Source organism: Calidris pugnax, unplaced genomic scaffold, assembly GCF_001431845.1.
Source record: "Calidris pugnax isolate Ruff unplaced genomic scaffold, ASM143184v1 scaffold17, whole genome shotgun sequence".
NCBI classification, from domain to species: domain Eukaryota; kingdom Metazoa; phylum Chordata; class Aves; order Charadriiformes; family Scolopacidae; genus Calidris; species Calidris pugnax.
In genome coordinates, this window is record NW_015090794.1 from 9,552,754 (window position 1) to 9,576,677 (window position 23,924).

Genomic DNA, 23,924 nt, shown 5'->3' on the forward strand with positions numbered 1-23,924 from the left:
GGCCCGGCGGCCCGTCCCACCCGCCTTATATCGCCGGTCTCGCCGCGGCAACGCCAGCGCCGCCCGCCAGCCCGGCCCGTCGCGGCCACCGCACCGCACAGCCCGTTCCGTCCCGCCCGGCCCGAGGTGAGAGGGGCTCTGGGGGGGGATGGCGGGCCGGAGGGGATCCGGGTGGGGGATTTGACCGAGAAACGAGCGGAACCGGGAACGTGACGAGGTGTCGGGAAGGTCCTTTCCCCCGGCCCGGGTAACGCTTGGGGCTGGAACACCTCGGAGGGGGGGGAAGCCGGATCGGGTGTGCCTGCGGGGAGGTGCATCGTCCGCAGCTCTCGCCTCCTCCACAGTGGATTTATTTCACTTAAGATATTAAGGCTTTCTTTTTCGTTTGTTGTTTTGGGTTTTTTGTTTGTTTGTTTGTTTTTTCTTCCTCCCCCCGTCCCCCGTCCCACTTAGGAACTGGGGATGTGTCGCTGTTACACTCAGAACTGCTTATTTTATAAATCACATTAAGAAAGACAAAGCATGCTAAATAAAGAACCTTCTCCCAATAGGGAGAAAAAGGTCTAACAGCATTGGTTGCCGAGAGGGACACTTTGAAACTTCTGACAACAGTCTTACTAGAAAGTCTGTTGCTGTGGCATGAATGGTTCACTCTTACAGTCAGTGCCTCTGTTCATTAAAACTGGGGAAAACAACTCTTACTTCATGTTCTCTTTGCGTGTCGGATGTGTATGCGTGTCACTTCTTGCCCTTGTAGAGAAGCTTCTGAGCTTAATTTTTGGATCTGTGCCTTTGAATTTGGCTTTTAGGGAGGGGATTTGAAGTTCTTTTCTGACACTGTTTTTGCTGGAAATGCAAAGCTACTTCTGAGAAATGTTTGCAAAACCTGCTGTGGTGCCAGATTTGATTTCTTGGAGAGTCTGAGAAAATTTTAAGGCTGCTTTGACGTGACCCTTCTGATCATTATCTTTTGTGAGGTTGAGAAGGATTTTTTTGACTGCTGTTCTTAACCTTCATCTTCTGATTATTGTATTATGTTTGGCAAAAGTTTTTTCTTTCCTTCTGTTGATTATTAATAACGGAAGATAGCAAGTCCCGTGATCATAGCTGTAGAGGGCTTGTACTTTCATAAATGCAGCTTAGTATCTTGTTAAATCTAAAGAGGCTTAACTAATATGTATTTAGAGTATTTTTTTTAAATATGTGGGTATGAAGACTTTGTGTGTTTACATAAAAAAATAATTGTATGCGCCAAAGAAAATGTAGGAAAGATGTGACTGTTTTCTGGCAATGGGTATGTTTTCACATGCTACACAGGGGTGTAAAAGGAGAGAAAACACATTTCTTGTGAGCGGCCCTTTGCAGGGGCAGAGCTGAGGCTGCAGCTCATCCCACAGCCCTCTGTGTGTCATGACAGCCATGTGTGATGTGACCAACTGCATGATTTTGCTGCCTTGCTGTCCCCCATGTCCTGTGCACCTGCTTCTGGCCACAACTACCCTGTGTGCTGCCCTGAGTTTCTGTCACTGGGGTTTGCAGCAGCAGCATCTGCTGATGACCAGCATCATCCCCACCTTCACTTCTAAGTGCAGAAATATTTGCCAGATAACACCAGGTAACGCTGACTTCTGTCTTCTCTTAAGACTCTTGCTTTTTGGGTAGCAGTGTACTTTTAGTGAATCCAGTTTTTCTATATACTTCAAGAATTAAACACACCGTGAGTATGAAAATATCCACTGCTAGTAAACAGCAAACTGCCAGACTGTGCTGGTATTACAGTACATGAAATGTGGATCTTTGGATGAGATGTGGTGGTGGTGGCTATTTCTAAGTGGTAAGACCAGCAGCCAATGGCCGAGGTTGTTCTTGATGCTGAGCCTGGCAGTGGCAGAAGTAAAGACATCCTTCCCCTGCTTCCATTTCACCATGAGTGAGCTGGAGTGCAGCAGCAGTTTGGGCCTGCTGGCTGTGGCTTCAGGGTAAAAGCTGTTACTGATGTCACCTTTTCATCTATTTTTGTCTCCAGTTTCTATAAGGAACCATTTTTGGATGACTGCCCACGGGGTAGACTCGGCGGCGATTGATAGTAATTGCTTGAAACTTGGAGGAAAACTGTTGAGGGTCATCATTAGCAAAATTTAATGAGATTGTAGCTGTTCAAGTCTATGTTGATAAATATTCTGGATGTTGGTGACGCTGGATGATGGGTAATCTGTCCCTCAGCTGGAAGATTTCTGACAGAGGCTAAGGAGAGGAACTGAGTTTAAGAAGTGCAAAACCCATCAACTTCCTCCTTGGAGCAGGGGAGGGGAGTGAGTTGGTGCCAGTGGGGATCACGTCCCTTCCCTGCAGCCGGGAGCTGTCTTCTTCAGAGCTGGTGGACACTGAGGCTGGGAACAGCTCTCTGCACACCAGAGGGATGGTGATCTTTGAGGAGGAAAAAAGAAATGATGTGGCACACTTCGGGTTTTTTTTCTGCACGTTTTAAAAAAACAAAACTCAAGTCTTGCTTTTTGCAACAGGTTGATGTGGAGAACCAAACAAAAAGGAGCAGCTGAAACACTGTGCAGAGAAACAAGTGATGCAGAGTGGTGATTTGAGTTTGCATGATGTGTCACTCCCCAGCGCAGTTCAGATAAAATGAAAAATAGAAAGCATTCATCTGACTAACTGCTTTCTCTTTTCTCTCAGGGCAGGGTAAACACAGTTGTTTTGCTTCCTTCTGTCTCAGTCTAATATTGTCTTTTCCTCGTGTCCAAGGCAGCCCCCTGGACAGATCAGTAATCTTCATTTCCTCTACCTCCCGCGCTGCTCTGCTCATTTCCGTTCACCGCTGTTTGTCCGGATGGTCTCTGGGGGCCGGGGGGGGTAACTCAGAGCCCGGGTGAAGGAGCCGTAGCCTTGCTCCTCTCTCTGCTCTTTCACTTCTGTCATTTTGTTCCTTTGAGCCGACCTCAGCTAGCTAGGTAGCAGGTTCTGGGTTTTTCTTTGTGCTTGTTCTCCTTTTCCGTGACATGCGTGTGGACGTAGCGTGTGTGATATAACCCGTGTTATCAGGGAGAGCACTGAAGGAGGCAGTGAGTGTGTGTGTGCCGCTGACACAGCCAGCACAGCGTGCGTGGCGTTGAGATCTCCCTGTCGCAGATTTGCTTCTTGCACAGTCACCCCTTTCTGAGAATAAACAGCTGCTCTTGGGTTTTGTAAACAGGCACAAGCGAGATCACTTTGGAGGAAGACTTTGCTTTCTTCCCCTCAGCTAGTTACTAGGAATAAAAGGCAGTAAGGAACAGAAGATGCAGGTGGGAACCGCTCCGTCGTGAGGTGGCACCTCAGAGCACCATCCCCGCCTGGGTGGCAGCTGTAGGGTACATCTGGGAGAGGAGCCGAGCTGGTGCTTTCTTTGTCTCTGCGTGGTGCAGAAAGGCACTCACTTCGATTTCGTTTCCATCGTTTTTGGGGCATGTGGAGCACATTAAAGTGGTGCTTCTGTTATTTGCTTTCCCCCAGGGAAGCTGTAAAATTCCACGCGAGTCAAGTCGCATCTTCTCAGGCTTTGCTGTAGGGCTTGGGGGTGAATGGGGTGTGGGTTCTGCCCTGGGAGCCTGACCCTGCACTAATGGACAGGCCTTCCACAGCCTGGAAAACCCCCTCCCCCTCCGCTTAAATCAGGTTTCATTTGTGTGGTTCCTCCGACGCCACAATCTTACTGACTGATTTCAGAGCTTTGCTGGTTCTTTATGCGCCATTGGCTTGAGGCTGCTGCACAGCTGCTTTTTTCATTGGGTCGATTTAAAATGTAGATAAATAATGAACTAACCTGAGAAATCCTTTTTAAATAATAGTACCTTGGGGCTAATGACACTCGCATTAAGAGGTTGCTGCATTATTAATGCAATTTGGAAACTGAATAGTAATCTAAAGGAAACTAACATCAAATTTTTGACCTATTATCCCTGGTGTGAGTGTTAGGCTCTGTAGGCTAATCTAGCACTCGCCTTGAATTCTGTGTTTCTCCAGGGAGGAGCTGGAGATAGGGTGAAGGTCTCGACAGATGTTTAAATACTAGGGTGTATCAAGGACAGCAAATGTGAATTTAGCCTTTGGGTTCTTGCCAGGCTGTTTGGGCAATAATTCTATGTGGTGACCTGTGACCACACATTTCACCTAGCAACGGGGTCTGGGAAGGTAGAACTTGGGGTTGAGCTGCAGCCTGCCTGTGAAAGGAAGATAGTGGAGGGATAAAGGCACCGAGAAAACAAAATAACCTGCAGTTAAATCCTTGGGGGGTTTTCCACCAAGACCAGCGCTGCAGGGAAGGGCTCTATTACAGTTTTCTGGAAAAAGCAAGTGAGCCTGTGTGCGCTGCGTTGCGGGGCCGTGTTCCTTACCCCAATGGCTCTGTGCCTGATCTGATCACAGACTGCTTTGGCGGGACGAAGGAAAACAGAGAACTTTGACCTGATAGTTTCTCTTGAATATTAAACCACGCTGATCCTTTGCCGTGGCGCATGAGCAGCGTATGACTTCGGAAGTGGCAGAGCATCAAGAGCTAAGGCTGATTCCAAGAAGGAAAGCAAAGTATGTGTTGGTGCTACTTTGAGTGGGAGCCTGTGAGCTAACGTGGTGAGGACGGGTGGGAAGCCAAGCTGGATGGAGTGTTGATGGTATTGCAGGCACAAAACACCAGTGGAGCGTGGCCATCGTGAGGATGGCTCCCACGCTGCTGTGTTGGAGCCTCTAGCAGTGGGTCTCTGTCTTGCTCAGCCTCATGCAGTGTGCTGCATGTCACATCAGCAGTGTCTGTGTGTCCTGGGGCGGAGGACAGACTGCTGGTTGGTGTGGAGACACAGCTGCCTGCTGCAATTGCAGCTTTTTGATGACTAACGGTAAAAAAAAAAAATTAAAAAAAAATTCTGAGAATTGGAGTATGAACCTCTGCTTCCAAAAGGCTGTTTATGCAGTTGACTGCTGGAATAAGGGGTAAGGAGGTTTGTAGCCAGCCCAGCATCTGATCTTCACCTTGCCTTCCCAGTGCTGGTTTTGGGCAGGGTGGGAGGGATGGTGTATTCTGTCGTGGCAGCTCGGCCATGGGGAGTCACGCTGCTTTCCTTCAGCCATAACTCTGCATCTTAAAACTTTTCCAGGAGTGCTGCTTTTCCCAAGCTGTCAGATTCTTTGCTACTTGCTATTTAAGAGACTGTCAGACAAAGAGTAGGCTGTGTCCAGCAAATTAACGTTTAATCTTGCCTGCCCAGTTGGGGAGGAATTTTCTTTTTGTGTTAGTACATGTTTGCTTTTTTTACCTTGCACAGTCAGTCAGGTTCATAAAGGCACTCTAGCAATATGAACTATATTGTTTTATGAGCTTCTGCCTTCTCAGTTATTATTGTTTGGTGGCTTTCTCTTTGTGATATGTTTTCAGAAGGCTGGTCAAAGGCAACTTCTTGTTTTCGGTTAGGTCAGTTGCTTGATTAAAGTAAACTGGAGTCATGATTGCAACTTCTTGACAGTTCCTTAAAAGGCTAAATGAAACTGCCAAAAAGTAACATAAAAAACATTTCTGTTTACAAAATTTACACCTGTCACTGAGGTGTATATACATGATTTGGATTTTTTCTCTCAGCTCAGCAAGGCAGTGCCTGTCTGTGCAGTGGCATATTCAGACCAGGACCTCTGCTGACAGCAGCCAGGAAAAGCAGAATTTACTCAGCTGTGTAGATTGTGACTCTGTCTCCTCCAGCATTTGGAGAAAATCTAGCAGTGGGGATTATGAAACGTAGTCATGGTCTTTTCATAGAGCCTCTTTGTGATGAAGACTGGTAGAAGGAGTCTTAAAAGTATTTCATGTGGTGGATTTTTCATTTTACTGATAGGGGAGAGAGTAAATAGAATGAATATTTGTATTCACTTCCTGCTTTATGGTGTTACCAAAAGCATGTCTGAAAAGTGATCTTACACAAGTCTCAGTTTCTGAATAAACACGCGCTTTGTTTCCGTGCAGAAAGGCTGCTTTTCCCTGTCCCAGGAACTGTGGCAGAGTCCTAAAAGTTATTCTCACTGATGTTTAGAACACAGGTTCTAGAGGAGAAAATGTATCTTTGTGTTTATCTGTATGGCTCTATTGTCTTCTGATGTATAATTTTTTAAAATTTTATTTTTACTTTTCCCTAGTACCAGGTTTAGGCAAGAAAGGTCTCTCTCCCTGGGCACATGAGATGCACTGCAGTGTCTTTTACCCACAGTAGCAGGGACTTCAGGAAAGAAACTCACTGCTGGACCCAGGCCAGGCTGAATCTGGCAGAGCTGCTGCACAGGCACTGCCAGCAGCATCCCAGGGTCACGATGCCATCGTACTGCTGCCTGCACTGTCAGTTTTTCACACAGTGACCTTTCCCACCCTTCCATCCCTCAGGCTTTTCATGTAGACAGATGTCTCCTGAAAATCCTTCCAGAGGAATAAAATAAGAAACAAAGGTAGTACAGAGCTGTCTTGGCATTTATCACAGTCCCATGGGAGAAAAGTGTTTTTGCTGGACACTCCTTAGGCTGGTATAACTGGGGTCTGGGATTCTGGTCGAATTTGTTCTTAGAGATTTTAGTGTGGCTGGACTGCAGTGCTAGCTCTTCCCTGGCACAGATCCTGAGGATGAACTCTCTCTCTGGTACCCCACAGAGGTGGAGCTGTGCAGCCTGGGATCTCCTGACCGCCAAGACCAGGGTGACCCCACCAGACGTGCATGCACCTGGTTTCCCAGTGCCATGACATGACTTGTTCTGGACTTAGGGCTTGCTCCTGAGGCAGGCAGACGTGCAAGCTTACCTAAGGTTTCTTAGATACTTAACAACAGGTTTCATGCAAAACATTGGTCTAGATAAAAATAACAAAGGCACTGTTACACATTTCTCTACCTTCATTTGCTTGCTGGTCTCAAATCTCTCTTGGTTGTGGGTCTGTTCCACCTTCATGTCACTCCTGTGCAGGCCCTTTGTGCCTTGTGTTAAACCCACGTGGGACAGACTGCGCCGCAGTGCTGTGTGCGTGCAGCTGCTGTAGGAAAGAGCACCCCAGAGCCCTTTCCTTCTGCTGCAGGTGTGACTCCTGGCTGCTTTTGGCAGGAGAGGCTGTGGGTCCCCGCTCACGGGGTAGGGTGTTGGGCTGCGTATCTTGGATATATGAAAACACTTTTCCAGGGAGCCCTTGTGAGAGGGGGCGTTGAAGATGCATCTCCATCCTTGTCGTGTCCCATGGTGGGGCTTGTTCCCAGCTGGGCTGTTCGCCCTGTGCTCTACGTGTGTGTGGTAGGCAGAAGCCCAGCTTACTTTTGGGTCTCATCCATCCCTGTCAGGAGTGCCAGCTGGCTGTCAGCATCCCCCTGCTCGCCTGCACACTGCCCTCAGTACATATGTTTTTTCTAGGTTTGCCTGTTTTCCTGGCTCCTTCCAAGTGGCCTGGTGCAGCAGCCCTGGGACAGATGAGTAGGTCTGGTTACCCCCTTGCCCTGCTGGTGTGCGGCTACAAGCACGTGGGAGGCTGCTATCAGCTCCCAGAGAGCAGATCTGGAAAATGTTGACTTCTTAAGGTCATGTAACTATTAGCACATGGCCAAACAGGTACATGGAATCAAAATAATCTTTCATAAAGGCACTCGCACTGCTGTGTGCACTGTTTGCTCTGCTTGTGTGTCCCACTCCATCTGTGTTTGCAAATGAAGTAGATCAGCTCTTGGGGGTAGTGACGGCTGTAATGCAATGCTTAGTACAATTTTTTGTTAAATATGTGCTTCTATATTGATTTTTAGTTTTATAACTGAAGAACATACATTTTTCAAGATTAATTTTTTTTTTTTAAACTGTACAGTTGATTTTTACTTCCCCTGAAAAGCTAATGTTGCCTTTTCCCTTGCTTTGATCTGTGTTGGCTTTTGAGCATTAACACCGTAGACATAAATAATAGTGACATCTGTGATTCTGGACAGCTCTGTCCTGTTCCGTACATTTCCAGCACGTCACCGGAGCCACGCTTCTCAAAATCACAGCTTTGTAAATAGTTTTGTTGATGTGTAAGTAGGCACAAAATCCAGCCTCGCACACGTGCCTGTGCTGGCACTGCGGTTTTGCAGGCAGTAAAATACAATATGACTTCTTTTGCCATTTAACTGGCTCTGAACACAGAGGGTAGATGTGCTGAGCAAGAAAGACTAGTTTGTGCACACATGGTAATCGGAGAAAGCAATCAGACTCCCTGTAAGTCCATTTTCTCATTAGTTGGCCAAGAACGATGCGTTGCCTCCAGTAGACTTGCTGGACTATTGGTCTTATAAGCCATTTTTGCCATTAGACTTCTAGAAAAAAAAAATCTTTTGAAAGTGTATTATCAGTGATATTTTCCAAACAGGAAAATAGGCCCAGGGGATGTGATGGAGGATTTGTACAACGTGTAGTTTCCAAAGGGCTCAGGGTGTTTATTGAAGTGGCTGCTGCCCCTGAAGCAGTTCTGGAGGCTGTGAGCTGTGGGTGTGTGCTTTGGCTGTACGACTATTCACGCAATCACAGGTTTGATTACACCATATAGGGACTACCTGTTTGTCACTGCAGTAGACCACACAGATGTGTCTAAAGCAGCAGCTCACAGTGGGGACAGTTGTGCTGCCAAGACTGAGCTGAGCAGAGGCCTAAGAGACGTAAGGTAAAATGGTAACATTTTCTGTTTTGCAGGCAGTGTGGTTGTGTATGTTTGCTTACGTAGTCTCTGTTTTGCAAGTAGTTTGGTTATGTAAGAAAAAACAGATTTGTGCAATTTGTATATTTATGTAGTGCTTGTCCTATAGGCTTTAGTTAAACAAATTAAGACAATTTCATCTTGAGAGTCAAGAACTAACCATTAGTTCTGTAGCGTTGACGAAGCACTTGCCTCCTGGTGGAGCGTGAGTATGACTTTTGCTTGTAAGCAGTGTTCAGGAATGCAAAGCCTGAAGAGCCTTGGTATCTTTTTCACCACCAGCAGAACGGAACCTCTCGTAGGGAGGTTTTTGGTGTTGGGACAGGCACCTTGGCAGTGGGAGTGCTGGGTTCCGCTTGCTGCTGTGGGGCAGAGATGCTGGCACCAGGACGGGTGGGTGCTGGGAAGGGCTCAGCAGCAGTGAAGCCTTGTCACAGTTGGGATGCAGGCTGAGGAAGCACAGGGCAGGGGCCCACTGGCAGAGGAAAGACAGGGAGTGTTACCTCCTTCTGTTAAGCTGGTTTGCAGGAAGTCTGTTTCCAGAACTTGTTCCTGTCCAGCAGGATGATTCAAGACTGGCTATTGTCAGCCTGATGAACCTCTGTGGCTCAGTCAGCATTTTGTATCCAAAGGCACGGATATGTCTGGTCCTCACCATGCTGTTGTGAAGCAGGTTGTTATCTCTGCTTTAGGGCTGAGGAAATGAGGACTCTGAGGAGGGTCTCAAGGTCACAAGCAAAAGTTCGAGTACAGCGTGGTGAGATACTCTGTAAATTAGGTTAAGAAATATGGTGGCGGGAAGAAGAAAAACAGAAATGCAATTGTTAAATGGGCCAGTGATCTATAAGAGTATGTATACGAACTTTCTCCGTTAAAGTTAGGTCTGTAGTTCCATATCCTGTCTTAAGTGTGTGTAAAACGTTCCCTTTTGTTTGATTTTAATGGAATGTGTAATTTCTACACCTCTGAGTGCTCCCTCAATTAGCACAGGCTGAATATTTATTTCATCAAGCCCTCTTTGCTGGAGTGGTGAAGCCAGTCGCTAACCTTCCATGCAGGTGGAATGTAGTTTGAAAACTTTGCTGTGGTAGAAAAACCAATTGTGGATGCAGCCACTTGTGTAGGGAGCAGTTACGCTCCTGGAGCCTGGGAAGTAGGATGCAGGTAGGAAACTGTGGGACAGGGTAGGACAGGAGGAGGTTTAATAGCAATCAAGAGCATCTCTTTGTTGCTCAACAGAAATCCCTCCTGTGAGGAGGCTTTTCTGTTTCCTAAAGTATTTCAGTAAATTGTGTGTCTGTTGGTCATTAATTGATACTGATGCACATTCCTAATAACATTTCAATCACAAACCTTTTGTTTAATTGATTTCTGAGAGACCTAACTGAAATATACTCAGGTTATTAGAATAGGATGCTTAGAAATATGCGTAGGAGGTGTCAGCGATGAGATTGGGAGATGGCCTATGCATTTGATCTGCCAGAAAATAGAGCCAGGCCTGGCAAAAAGGAGTCTGGGGTCTGCGGGTGCCTTGCGGTACTGCTGTCAGGATCAAGTTATTTGTGAGTGGTTTCTGACTCTGTACCCTGCCATCTGCCTCTTGCTGTAACGGCAGCAGTTGAAACATCCTCAGAGGATTATTTTTTCCTTTGCCAATACTTGTATGCCTCATAAATTTCCATGGTTATAGATCTTTGTAATGTGAACTGTTTTCTCCTATTGAAAATGTTGATTAGGGAGGAAACAGTGAACTGATTGTTCTGAGTAACACTTGAGCCACATAAATATTTCAGGGGATTTCAGTAGCCTTAAAAGGCTCAAAGTTGCACATGAACAAACTTACCCATAATCGTGGTTGAAGTTTTGTGATGTGAGAGGAGGCTGAAAAAGGAAAAACTTTTCAGAAGTGCCGAGGGATTTGCATATGTATAACTATTCTTTATAATAGTATGGCACTGTATAAGTCCATTTGCCTTGTAGATGAGCCCTAAGAGGCTTAGTCACAAGATACATGAGATATTTCTCATGTTTTGGTATAAATATTTTCTGCCAAAATGAAATAAATCCCAGAGTAATTTTACATGGGATGTGCCAGCATGGAAGTCAGACTTGCAAAAGTGCTGGAGGAAGACCTGAGTTGTGGAGTTCAAGAGCAAGAGCTGGAAGGGACTGCTTGGTCCCTGTTCAGCCATATAGCAAGAACAGTGTGAGATGTATTAAAGGTTGCCTCTGCTATCCAAGAACAGATTTCCCAGCCTTGGCTAAAGGAGACGTGATGAGGTACTGGAGTGATCAGTACAATGGGTCTCTGCTGGAGAACATAAAACATTTAACAGGTAATATCTGGTTTCTGGCCTAAAGCAAGTAACTTGTTGACAAGCTAAATCTTTAGAAATATTCGATACTAGTAGGGTTTATTGTCTAAAAGTAATGGCAGCCATTCAAGTGACAAATCAGGGGAGTAATTTAGAAAGACTAAGATGTGTTTTAAAAAGGCGTAAGATTTTTCTTTTGTACTTAGAAATTTAAAAACACCAGAAAGAAGCTTGCTCTGTATCCCATTTGTGTCACTTCTGGTGGAAAATTTAAGGTTTGATTTAGGAATAAGCCTGCACCCTTCCCTGTGTGCTCCTCTGTGCTAATGCTTCTTTCCCGCTTGGTCCCTTGAATGTTACACCCTTTCCTCTTTTTGCCTTATTTGCTGTGCTCTGTCTTTTGACTCACTGTCTTAATTTCTCTGTAAAAAGGGCTGCTCCTCACTGTCCACTAAACGAGGTGGGTTTTTTTTTCACATAACTGTTAAGCTGTGAAACTCCTTGCCATAGGACACTGTGGGTGCTAAAAGACTGTTTGAGCTCAGGAAGGGCTGAAAAAACTGGTAGGAGGTAATTAAATACCACTGTGCAACCTTTCGTTTGGCTTTTATTTAAACTGTACTTCCGGGATGCTGGAAAGATGTTGAGGGTAAGCACCACTGTGTACTCACCTTATACTTAAATCCAACCTAGGCAGCCACACCTGGCTACCAGCGTCAGACTGAGTAAAGTCATCCTGGTGTTCCCCCATTTCACTGCAAAAGTCCTTATGTGGTCTCCCTTCACACTTCCCTGTCCCTTTATTACAGCCCTTCACATGTCTGGGACCTGTGAAGACTGACTTATATCTAGGGAAGCCAACACTTGCTGCTGGAGGGGACGTGCTGGAGAGGGACGTCTCTTGGCTCCAGAGAAAGGGCTCTTGGAGCGGGGCTGTGGGAGCTGGCGTGTGTGCTCCTGCTCCTGGCAGTGCGGGTGTTGCTGGCAGTGATTTTGCGAGCAGCTGGGCAGTGCTGCAACACAGCGTCACTGCTGCTGAAGAAACAAGTGGGTTTGTAGACTGACAGTTCATGCAGAAAGCAGTTGGCAGACTGAAAGCAAGGCAAGATGCTGGGCATCACACCCCAGGCTGATGCTGGCTCAGCATCATGATCTCGCTAGTCCAGGAGCCATGATTCACGATCTGCCTGTGGCTGTGCCTTGGGCTGGCTCAGGTCTGGTCCATTACACGCCCCAGCAGCAGGAGGATGGGGGTAACAACTTGTCCCCACCATGGTGGCTCCCACCTGGTCCCACTATGTTGGTTGGTGAGAGGCTGCTGAGTCCTGCTCTGGTGCAGACAATGCACGGACTGATGTGCATGTCTGACTCCCAGACTTACTTCAAGCACAGCCCTCTCTGACCTGAGGATTTGCATGAGCAAGGAAATGAAGCTGTATGCACAGTCTTTAGACTTATTGTGGGCTTACATTTAAGGTAAGGTCACATCTCCAGCATACAGTGTGGCGTGGTGCTGGAGATGCCTGTGCTATATGTGCCCAGGAACTTAAGTCACTGGGCAACACTTGCACCTGATTAGCATGCACTGATTGTCACCATCGTCTTCAGCTGTCATCTTCATCCTTGCTTGGGAAGAGCTTCCAGAGGAGGATGCTGAGACCTGTTGTTACTTCTTCAGGCTCACTGTGAGCTGAGGAGAGTTTTCACCTCTTTTAATCTGCTCTTCAAACAAAAGGAGTTAGATTTTTTTAAGCAGGCCGGAGTCTTGGACTGGTGCTGGCCTCAGGACAGCTCTGTGCCATTCCCAGCTCAGTGTCAGCTGCCCAGTGTTGTCCCAAGGACCCACCTTACTGCTGGGTGCTGTTGTGCTCTGCTCTGACTGAAATACTTTTTCACAAGATGTAGGATGGAAAATGGTCCGTATAACCGTAAGCCAGTTGAAACATGTGCCTAATCTAACTATCCACTCTGTTCCTTAATCTAAATGCATTTCTAAGTGCGTCTGGTGGCTTACATGAACCGTGGAAAATACAGGACTGTAAGAAGTCCTCTTCTTTATCAATTTACTTTATAGGCTGCTGCTGACTTGGTTCCCCTCTGGTCCCTTTTTGTGGTCCCTGCTGTGCAGGGCTGGTTTGTGCTGTGCAGGCAGCACTGCTTTCAGACACAGCGGCCGCTCACCAGAGGAGCAGAAGGGCACCACAGTGTTTGGGGAAAAGGTGTTTGCCGCTGAGACTGCTTGGAAACAGCTGTTGCTGCTTAAACTCAACGCTGTTTTAATCCAAATTAATTTGTATGCACAGACAAGCAATAGGAATTTTCCTTGTTGTATTTTGCCTACCTTATAATTAGGCTTTTAGTGGACATGGGGATGGTTGGGCAATGTCCTGGTGTCCCTTAACTGCCAAATCCCTACAGTACGTGGGCACTCCCCTGCGGCTCCAGCAGCGTAATGTTTATACCGTAATGCTTTGTGTTGACACGTCACAGGCATGTTGCAACTCCTCTGAGTTTCAGTGTCAATTGAAATACCAGCATTAATTGTGGAAAGTTAGTCATGCAAAGTAAGCTGGAAGGGGAAGCTTTCTGAACCAGCTGTTTTGTAATTGTGTGTGTTTCGTAAGTGTTTCACTCTGTGACGCAGGAGGATGCTGGGATGCTCTGTGGCGCTGGGATCCTTGTGTGCACCGGGACCCAAGTGCAAGAAAGTGCTTTGGAAAGAAACTGCAGGTGGGAGCAGTTCCATGGCCTTGTGCTCAGGGTGAGTGGGTGCTCAGGTGCTTCAGGGAGGTGCCAGGGAGCTGCTTTAGAAGACCTGAAGACCTGAGGGCACCCTGGGGAGCCGAGCAACCCCACTTCCTCTCCTTCATCAGGGCAAGGTAATGCGGAGAGCGGAAGGTCCCATTGCCTTCAGTCTTTCAGTGGATGAGAGCAAGAGATGTACTGTTGGGAAGGGGTGCTCTGGAACAGAATCAGTCTCTCTGGTTCTCACCGTGTGCTATTGTGCTGTTTTTCTCTCGCTGTGAAGAGCTTGTAGCTGTCAGCAGAAGAGCAGGCAAAGCTCAGGGGTTTATCTGTGAGGCTTCCTTAGAGAAGGAAAGAAATGCAGCTGTGTAGTATACATTTCAAAACTGTGACAGTTAAAAGTGAGTCACTTAAAAAGAGTTCTTGACGCTGTTTCTAAATCCAAGGAAAGCACAGAAACCAACAAATTTTCAGATGTCCATGTTCCTCTTAGAGGTTTAAATGAGAGAGCTAACTCGCACCAAAACCCAACTGAAAGTGGCTGCTCTTCAGGTACAGAAACCTTGCTCTCTCTTTGAGGAAAAGCCTGGTTTTCCAGGCATGCAGAACCAGTGCCGTCCTGTTTGCAGACCATCCTGGTACCTCCTGAAAGCAGCTCCTCCAGCCAGTGTCGTTTCCAGGCTGAGGAGGCTAGAAAGAGCTATTTCTCTGTGCAGGAGCACTGAAGCTGGCAGAGCACTGTTTCCTGGGGATGAGGTCTGTGCCCAGTGAAGGTGTTGCAGTGTCTGTTGTGTGAAAAAGAAGCCATTCACAGAGATTTCCTGGAGTCTGTCACCCTGTCCTAGCCATTTCGACATTTTTTTCCAGGCATTTCCTTTAGTTAAAAGTGAGACTAGATTTCCATGATAGTGTTGTGCTGGTCAGAATACATATCTTTCTCAAAACTTCTGTGTTTAGGGTATTTTTAGAGGTTTGGGTAGACTTAAAGAAGACTAGAAAAATAATATATTGGAATACAGAGAAATGATGGTGGCTGTTCCATACCCCCAATGTTAGTTACTTCAATAGATATTTTTTTCTCTGATAATATTTTATGGAGAATTTCAGCTTGTATTGCACTCTGTGCTTTGTAGGTCACCTGTTAGAGATGACACTTTGGGGCCCAATTGGCCAGTTGAAAAAGGTATAGTTAAAAAACCCCACATGTATTTTTGCTTTGAAATGTTAAATTAGTCTATTGTTTCCATGATGCTTCTGTGATTTATTTATATCTTGGCGCATACCTACAGTCTAAAAAAATACTAAAAAAGCATATTGGTGAAAGATAAATGGTGCATGTTGAAATAAGGGCAGATTTAAGGGTAATGTGGCACATGGTTGGAGTTTCCTGAAGAGCCTGAAAATATCACCACTTTGCGTCATGTTACATTCATTCTGTAAATACCTGAAGGCAAACATTTTGCTGGCTCAGGCAGAAGAGAAGAGATACTGTCTGTGTTGTCACTCATCCGTGTCGCAGCTGGAATCTCATGCTGCTGGGATTTTGTATTTACAAGGTGCTGCTATAAAGTACTGGCTGCCTTCATAAGGCACGGCAAGAGGGATGCTCATGGGGAGCTTGGGTGCTCTGTTAGCACTGCCTGGGGTTCCTATGATGTCCTGGGAAAGTGGAGAATGGTGCCTGGACTGGAGGGACAGGAGAAAACTAGGGGAAACAGGGTGGGAGGTGATGGGCTGGTGAGAGGTGTAAGAAGGTAGGTTTGTTCAGCTAGTTACAAAGAGGGGAAAGTGTTCGTGGCTGCTGAGGGAGGGTTGGTAGGGTGATTCTTGATTTGCAGAGGGTCAGTTCAGAACCTAGGAAAACATCTGAAAATCACCTTTGAAGGCTGCCAGTGACTGCATTTGGAAGGCCAAACTTGTGCGGAGAGGCAGGCTGGGAGAGCTGGGGCCGTGGGGGTTCAGTTTGGGTGTTTGCTGTAGGCTCCCTGTGCAAATGCCACTCAGCCTTGATATGCCTCCAGCTGCGTGTCCAAGTGGGGACAGCGTTTCTGCTCCTTCAAAAGTGCTGCCAGTGGAAATGAGTTAAGCCCTGTATGAACAATATCAGGACAGTGGCCACACCAGAACAAGCTGAAATCGCTAAACTCCACCTTTGTCCTCAAAAAGGTTCAGATGAAGTGATTGGCTGTGCTGAGCAAGCTGAGCAGAGATTGACAAGAGGCAGGAGCTGCTGCCGTCCCACTGCGTGCAGTGTATGCAGTAAAACTTGGTAATTCAAAGTCCAGTCCTTCTCATTGCATCCGATTTTTACAATTGTCAGAGAAGCCCGAGAGGAAAGCGGATGTGCTGGTGCACTTGCCCATGCAGTGACACAACACCCATGCCCGTAGAGAGTGTTGCTGAGCAGTAGTGTAGCCACAGGCTTCCTATTGCTGCTTGTTTGCATCCCCTCCTCTTCGGAGCAGTACTCGCTCGCTGCTGTGGGTGTGAAGTCGAGCGTAGCTGCTCCTGGCAGCCTCCAGCTGTGTGCTTTTGTGTATCAGCTCTCAACGAGCTCCGATCACGATTTAGGATTTGTGTAAAAGAAATTATGAGAGTCGAGGCCATTCATCTACTTTGGCCGTGGGCAGAGAACAAAAAGGGTATTTGTACACTGAAATGGCACTGAACGTTCTACATCACGTTTTTATTTTATGTTTACAGAGCTGAGGGCACAAAAATAACATAAATGAGAACAATATCATACGTTAGCACACTTCTATCTCCATTTAGCCTTCTTTGTAAATATTTTTGTGGTTCATCTATGTTTTAAAGAAAGGAGGGAGGATTCTCTTGCCTCTCTACCCTTGTCAGAGGAAGGGGACGGGCAGTACTTTGTGGCTGGCTGTAGTGCATGGCTGGGGATGGATGAATAGCTCTGCATTTTGCTTGTCACCTGACAAGCTGGTTTATATTTAGATCAGGAGAGAATGCGTGCAATTCTGAAAGCTGTATTTGCACTTGTGCAAAGGCCAGACCATGTGTGCTGAGTTATCAGAATGAGGTTTTAATTGTTTGCTCTTATTTTTCCTGTGACATATTGGAGTTATAATCCTGCTATGTCAAACATGTGTTCCTTGAAAGCAAGGCACCCAAAGGAGAGGTCTTTTGAAACCTGAGGAGATTTCCTCAGTACCAGCCAGCACAGCAGCTCTCTTTGGAAGAAGAGGAAGTTTGGAATATCTCATCCCTTTGGTGTTGTCATCTCGGTCTCAGCTGAACCATGCCATGACACTGGGCAGGGCATTAGCTCGTGGGTGGCAAATGCCATCCATAATTGAAACGCTACCTGTAAAGATGTGGTTTTGTTTCCAGCTGAGCTCTTGCTCTTGAGAACGGTATGGAAAGCTCAAGCTGGTACACGAGGGAGCATGACTATCCACTTCTACCTTCTCAGCACCCTGAGCAATTAAACACAAAAGCCTTTGTTCCCCGGTGACTTCATTCTTAAGAGGCCTTTTTAATTTTAGTCCTTAGTTTCGGGAACAAATAATGGGAATTTGTCACTGACAAGAAGACTGCATCTCTCAAATGTCATGTGAAGGATCCACTCCATAATTCATGGGCTGGGGAGTGTGGGTGTCAAAAGGAAGGAGCGTAATGGAGATGAGAGATTTCAGTTCAATGAAACTATTGGCCTTAAAGGCAGCTTTTCCTGCCTTCCTGATATTTTCTTGACCCATACCGCCACACTTTTTGCTAACTCATCCGGATATTCAGATATTTTTAGATTTTCTTAAATAAGAGTGTGGTAGGTTATTAGTTATTTTTGTACAGTTTATTCCCCATCTACTATGGATGGGGACTTGCACAGTAATACCGGATCAGTGCTGATTCATTTCTCGTCTTTTTGCCACTGCTGCACCTGTAAGCCATGAATTCCTGTATGTAGAAGTACTGCTGTTTCTTGTCTGTCCTTCTCTTTCCATGGCCTCTGTGAGTTTTACTTGTTGTGTGATGAGACGTGTATTGCTGTTGGTGTGCTGAGAAAGGGACCTTCTCCCTCCTCTGCTGGAGGACATGAATAAGAGCAAATCTGACACAGGCTGCTGGAGGTCTGAATGTAAATATGGACTATCAGCTTCCTAGTTATTGGAAGAATGTGGCAGACTCAGACCTACCAAAGGGGATTCCTGGGTCTGCCAGATCTCTGCAGTCTGGAGGGGTCACCTCCTCATGGAGAGCCACTGCCTCCCAGCTCCCTCTGTGTTCCTGTCCTTGGCAGAGAGAAAACTGACTCTGTCTGAGGTGAATTAAGGAGCACTCTCATGATTTTCTTCTTTCAGTAAAGCTGAAGATGTTCAGAGCTCTGACAGAGCTGTGCTAATAGCTGAGCAGCAGCAATGAAGCATCAGTGATTGCCCGGTGAAACTAACCTCCAGCAGTGGAGGTGCCAGCCTTTACTTCAGCATTTCTTTTTCTAGTGTTTCTTTCTTGTAATGTGTGTTTGTGTGCAGATGCAGGAGGCTCCTCTGTGCTGTCAGTGGTCAAACCCCATCTGTTTGGGGTGTCGGGACTGAGCTCTGCTTCAGTAGCCATTGCCTGTGAGTGAGGAAGGAGTAAGCAGATACGTGTTAGTTGTGGAGTAACCTTTTTTCAGTGGAACTTCCTAGTACAGCTTACAAAAGCTGTGAGATTTAAAAATAAATAAACTTTTAAAAAATGAACACACTGACACAGAGCAGGAGCTTTTGGTGCAACTGTGTCCACATTGTACGTCTGCAGGAAGTGAGTCATAGTCTTACAAAATCATCAGCTGAAGAGTTTGTGACTTTTGTGACAATTCCCATTTGGGGCTAAGTCAGATCTCTTCCTCCCTCTAGGTTTTTCTCAGGCACCAGGAATGTCTTCTGAGCCCACTTCATCTGCTTCGCAGCAGTCCCCCACCTCTCCATCCTCGCCCAACTCTCTCCATCTGCCTGAAAACCGCAGGGCGAGAGATCGCTCCCCGTCGCCCATGAGAGGGTACCTCATCCCCAGCCCGCTGCCCACCCGACGGACCAGGACCTTCTCAGCGTGAGTACTGGGAAACCCCCCTTTCATAAACACAACCAAACGATTGCCTTCGGGCAGAATGATTGATTGCCCCCCTGCCGAGGTGAAAGGAATCAGGGGGGACGGTTATATCTGGAAGATGCTTTAGTATTTTACTGTTATCTTGTCTCAAATAAATTCTGGTGCCACTAGACTTTCATTCCAAATTGCCTGTAGTTTTTCAATGCTCTGTTTGCATAAAGGGTGTTCAAAGTCATTTCCACTCTTTAAGACCAGAGCTTTACAGGTAGGGGAAAATTCACTGAGATTTTTCAAGACAGAGTTTCTTGTCTGAAGCTTTGGTTTTCTTCAGACACTGGGTTGTGGCTGTCGGCACCAGTTCTTGTGGTGTTTCTTCGTCAGCTCCACCTTCTTCTTTGGACGACCTTTCTTCTCACCATGACTGGACCCAACCTCACTGGAGATTTTAGTTCTTTCACTCCTGACAATCTGTGCTACCATCAACCAGGTCACATTTTAAGGATGGTCCATGACCCTGTCACTTTTCAGAGGGCTTGTTTCCTTTTCCTATTCAGCTTTCATATCTCCATCTTAAGATTGCTCAAATAAACCTGTAAAAGAATATGTTGGTTTTCAAGGTATGAACCCTGATCTCTTTGATTCTCTAAGATTATATGAGGTTTTCCATAAAATGAGGTGAGGTTTGTTGCTACTTGTAGTTATTTGAGGTAGTGGTCCTACAGCAGAGCTGGCTTTCCTGTGGCCCTGTGGTGCTGTGCAGACTCCTGGGAGCCCCCCACCCAAAGGGTCTCCCCCAGCACAGCAGAAGAGGATGGTGTAGCAAGGTTTGTCCATTACAAAAAATTCTCAGTGCCTGTGGTGGGTCTCTTGGTGAGGTGCTGAGCTGCAGAAGGCAGTGTGGGCTTCTTTGCTCATCTCACTGGCCTTTGAATCAGGGCCTGAGAGTATGACATGAAGCTGTGGTCAATCCATTGCACTTCTGCTATGGTCTTACAACTACTTCTGTGTAAGGGACGTCTGGCGATGCCAAGTGAAACGCTGTGGCAGTAAGATCTCAGACCCACAGCTGGCCTATTTTGTGCTGTTTAATCTAGTTGGCATGCTTTTTTCTCTTTGCTTCTTGCAGCGTTACCCAGCTTTCTTCTTCAAGAGTTATCCATGTGGATTTAAATAGCATCAATCTCAGTGATGCTTCATATTATTACTTTATTCAAAATGAGGCGAAAAAGAACAGCAGCAGCAGCAGAAGAAAAATTTATATGTTGTCAGTTCCAAAAGCCTTCAAATGCCCTAAACTTTGTAATGAAAGTAGATTGTTAAAAGGAACATAATTGACTTGATAATTGGGATTGCCCTTGAAATGCATTTCCTAGCTAGCTTGCCTCAGTGCTGTGTTCATAATGAACTCTTTGTAATTCTTCTCAGCTGTTAATCCTAGTCTGGTTCTTAGAAAACTAAAGAATTTGTTATTTGGCTTCCACAGTCCTTTAATCATTAATTAGTGTATTTGTTTGCCCTGAAAATCAAAACAGCTCTAAATTTTTATTATTTTTTTTTTAGTGGCCTCTTGAAACAGGAGGAGCTCTAGGTGAGCTCTCACCCCACAGTTGTATGGAGAAGATGAATCTGACAGGCAGTGGCTTATTTTTCAGTAGGATTATTTAATTTTGGTTCATTGCAAGTGTGGAGCCTTATCCCCCACAGTGCTTTATCTCCTTGAAAGATGCAGATGAACTTTAATGGCTTATTTAGGGCAGTGAGTACTTTTCTGTGTAACAAGCACTTGTGGGTTTAGGTGTCTCAACAGCTTTACAGAGCTGGAAATGAATTGACTTAACACGGATTTCTTCTTTCTTTAACACTTTCAACTGTATTTCTCTAGTGTTAGTTTGACTTATGGAGCAAAGCCATTACCATGTATTTAGACTTCAGTAAACTGAAAATATTTGGGAAAGTGATGTCAAAATTGCCATGATGCATGTAACCAAGTGGCCACACAATCACTTACTGAATCTGAAGAATCACACCAAAAGCCTTTTCTAACACAGAGGCAACCTACTGGGTAGTCATAGCACAAGACCTGATCTAATAACTCCTCTGTGTAAACCCTGTGAGACCTCTAAAACAGTTGGCTTTATTAATGGAAGTATTTGAGTGAGTTTGGATCCCTGGAGATTCAACTCAGCATATTTAGCAGGGAAAAGGATTCTGTCACACGGTTTTCAGGATGGGTCATAGTTCATGCAAGTCCTTTTTTTGATGGCAATAAGCCAGCCTAAAGGTTTGCCTTCAAATCTGTCTAGTTTTAAAATACAGGTCCCATGAGAATGGAGGAGGAGATCACTCTTGAGTCTTGGTATTGTGCATACCAGTTAGGCTTCGTGGCCTGCCGGAGTTATTTGAAGGTGGAATATTGACTTCACTGGATCCTAGTCTGGCAGGATAAGGACAGACATGTGTGCAGAAAGGGTATGTTTATATACATACATGTGGACACGTTTATACATGTCTTTGTGCACTGCATTCTCTCAATACTACATGCACTGTACTGTTAAATTGGTGAAAGTGCATACAGGACCTAGGTGCATGTAGGTACTCTCGAACTCATGAAAGGTGCAAGATGCTTACATTTAGTATAGTGTCCAAAAGAAAATCTGGCAAGGTGATACAGCAGATGGATTCAAGGTGGCAACTGATGGATTATAGTGCTAGCAAATATCTTCGTCACTTTTATCTCCCTTAAAAAAGGCTACAGGCAAAACACATGCAGTGTATAAAAGTGAGTATTAAGCAGCTGCTAGGGAGGAGTATGCTAACTGGGAGTGAGTATTTGGACCATTGTGCCCATTTGTGTCGTGTGCTCTGGCTGACACATCTGGAAGCTGTCCCATCTGTGCTCAGCAATGAACCGCTCTGTTTGTGCTTTCTTTTGCAGGACTGTGAGAGCATCGGAGGGTCCCATTTACAAAGGTGTCTGTAAATGCTTCTGCCGCTCCAAAGGCCATGGCTTCATTACCCCTGCAGATGGAGGGCCTGACATCTTCGTACACATCTCTGAGTAAGTCGTCTGGGTGGCCGAGGAAGGCTGGAGCTTTGGTTTGCCTTAATTACTGAATGCTTTTGACATTTCAGATACAAGAATGGTTTATAATCTGTCACTCTTACCTCAGCAAAGAAGTGTTATGCAGATATTACTGGCAGCAATAGATTATACTGTTCTTTTCCTGTATTACTATAAATCTGTTGAGTTAAAAACTAGAAGATGATCCTGTCAGATCTGTTAGAATAAGCTGTGTGGTTTCACCCAGACCCAGAAACTTGTGTTTACCTGAAGCAAATCATCTATGCAGTATCCGGTTTTAATTTAACAATTTATAACACTGAAAATTCACTACTTTTACTTTGCACTGCTTGTACCATTATTAAAGTAAAGGTTAATGATCCTTACTGTTAAGAAAAGTCATACTTTATTATTTCCTTGAATTTATCTATCTTTAGTTTCAAACGGTTTGTAGCTAAAGCTTTCTCTGTTTGAGGGTTTATTAGTACCTCCGCTTTTTTGCCTTGACCACACTGAGTTAGAATCACCTCTGAATCTACCTCTTGATAAACTAAACAGATGAAGCTTTTTAAGTCCTTCACTGAGAATTTTTTTTTCTCCAGTCTAAAACAGTTTTTTCAGTCTCTTTTCTAAATGTGCTGTAGAATTTAAATATCATTTTAAAACAATATAATATTCTTCCAGTATATTGAGATAAAATCTCCTCCGTACTCCTGCTCTTTTTATCTTTCTGTACGTGCCATAATCGCATTAGCCCTCTCGTCCCTAGTCTTTTGCTGAGTTGCTTATCTGCCCTAACCTCAGCATCCTTTGCAGTGTCAGTTTGGTGCAGTCCCAGGCAGTCTGGCATCCCTGACAGCAGTGTTTGCATTCCTTGTTCCTAGGTGTAAGACTTCATATTTGGATGCACAGCAGCACGTTTTACTTGACGTGCCTGCTAAGGGATCCAGATCACGCTCCGTGACTGCACTTTGTTATTTATTGCTGGGTTCATCTGCAAGGTTTAATAGACAATTTATATTTGTTTCTATTGAAATGTTGACCAGCACTGGGGCTGAAACTGACCTCTGAGAGCATGTATTAAGATTGCTTAATGTTTATTCTCAAATAACCTCTCTTATATTGGTCACCAGTTTTTAGTCTAGATATTGTTTACAGTGTTGCAGCTGTGTTATCCTTATTTGTTGTTTGGAGTGGTTATCCAGCCATAAGTCAACAAAAGCCGTACCAAAGTTATTCACGTTGCCCCAGCTATCTTTCCTGCTCGTGAGTGCAGCACGTGTGCTTGGAGGAGGAGCATGTTGGCCGCCTTCCAGTTTTCTGAAGTGTTACTGCGTGATGGACCTCAGCAAGCCAGAGCCTTTTAGGACTTGTGGGTGGAAATGGGCTGAGTGGTCTGACTTGTGTGTTCAACCCAAGGAAATGTTATTTAATATCTTCTTTTTCTTTCATCTAATGCAAACGCACAATTTCTCCTTATTTCCTTAATAACTTAAAAATAACGTTTCTTATATCACAATTTAAAAATTTTACTGTGAACGTCTAGTCTGACCTATACAGTTACTGATTAGCAAGGGTTTAGTTAAAACAGCCTTCTCACAGAAACATGAATTCTCAGCCCTCTAATGAATTCTTTTTAAAGAACTGTCTATTTTCAGTCCTGTTTTTTTCTTCTACATTTTCTCTTCCAATTAGTTCAGTAAAATTTTCTTCAGTTACTGAAATTAACCTTTTTAAAACCCTGGAGAGAACTTTTTGATTGGGCCTGCCCTTTCTTTGCCTATAAAAAATAGGAACTAATATTTTAGGTGTTCCCCAGTTCCTATCCTATGGCCCAACACATCTTTCTCCCTGGGCCCAAATCCCAGTACTTGATTCTGGGTACGCTAACTGCTCCTGCCCTCCATCCCCCTCCACTCAGCTGTAATTCTTAGAAATTCTGGTGAGTTTTTCTGTTTGGCTCTTTAAGAGTCCCATATGTCTCCTCTACTGAAATCCTTTATGACGTTTTGAGAAATGGGTTTTGTCT

The 23,924-nt window shown here is 45.3% G+C and overlaps 1 protein-coding gene across 2 annotated transcripts in view; it reads left to right on the plus strand.

Annotated features, from left to right (window-relative positions):
• Nucleotides 1-6: 6 nt before the first annotated feature.
• Nucleotides 7-23,924, plus strand: part of CARHSP1 (calcium regulated heat stable protein 1) — a 35,859-nt gene continuing 11,941 nt past the window's right edge. Inside the window, exons 1-3 of one of the 2 annotated variants that reach the window (XM_014936586.1) lie at nt 7-126; nt 18,642-18,834; nt 21,770-21,892. In XM_014936586.1, the coding sequence (XP_014792072.1) occupies nt 18,662-18,834; nt 21,770-21,892 (296 nt within the window). In that variant the 5' untranslated portion in view covers nt 7-126; nt 18,642-18,661. Of the gene's footprint in view, nt 127-7,502; nt 7,612-18,641; nt 18,835-21,769; nt 21,893-23,924 lie in introns of those variants that run through there. The other variant, XM_014936588.1, reaches the window with a different exon arrangement.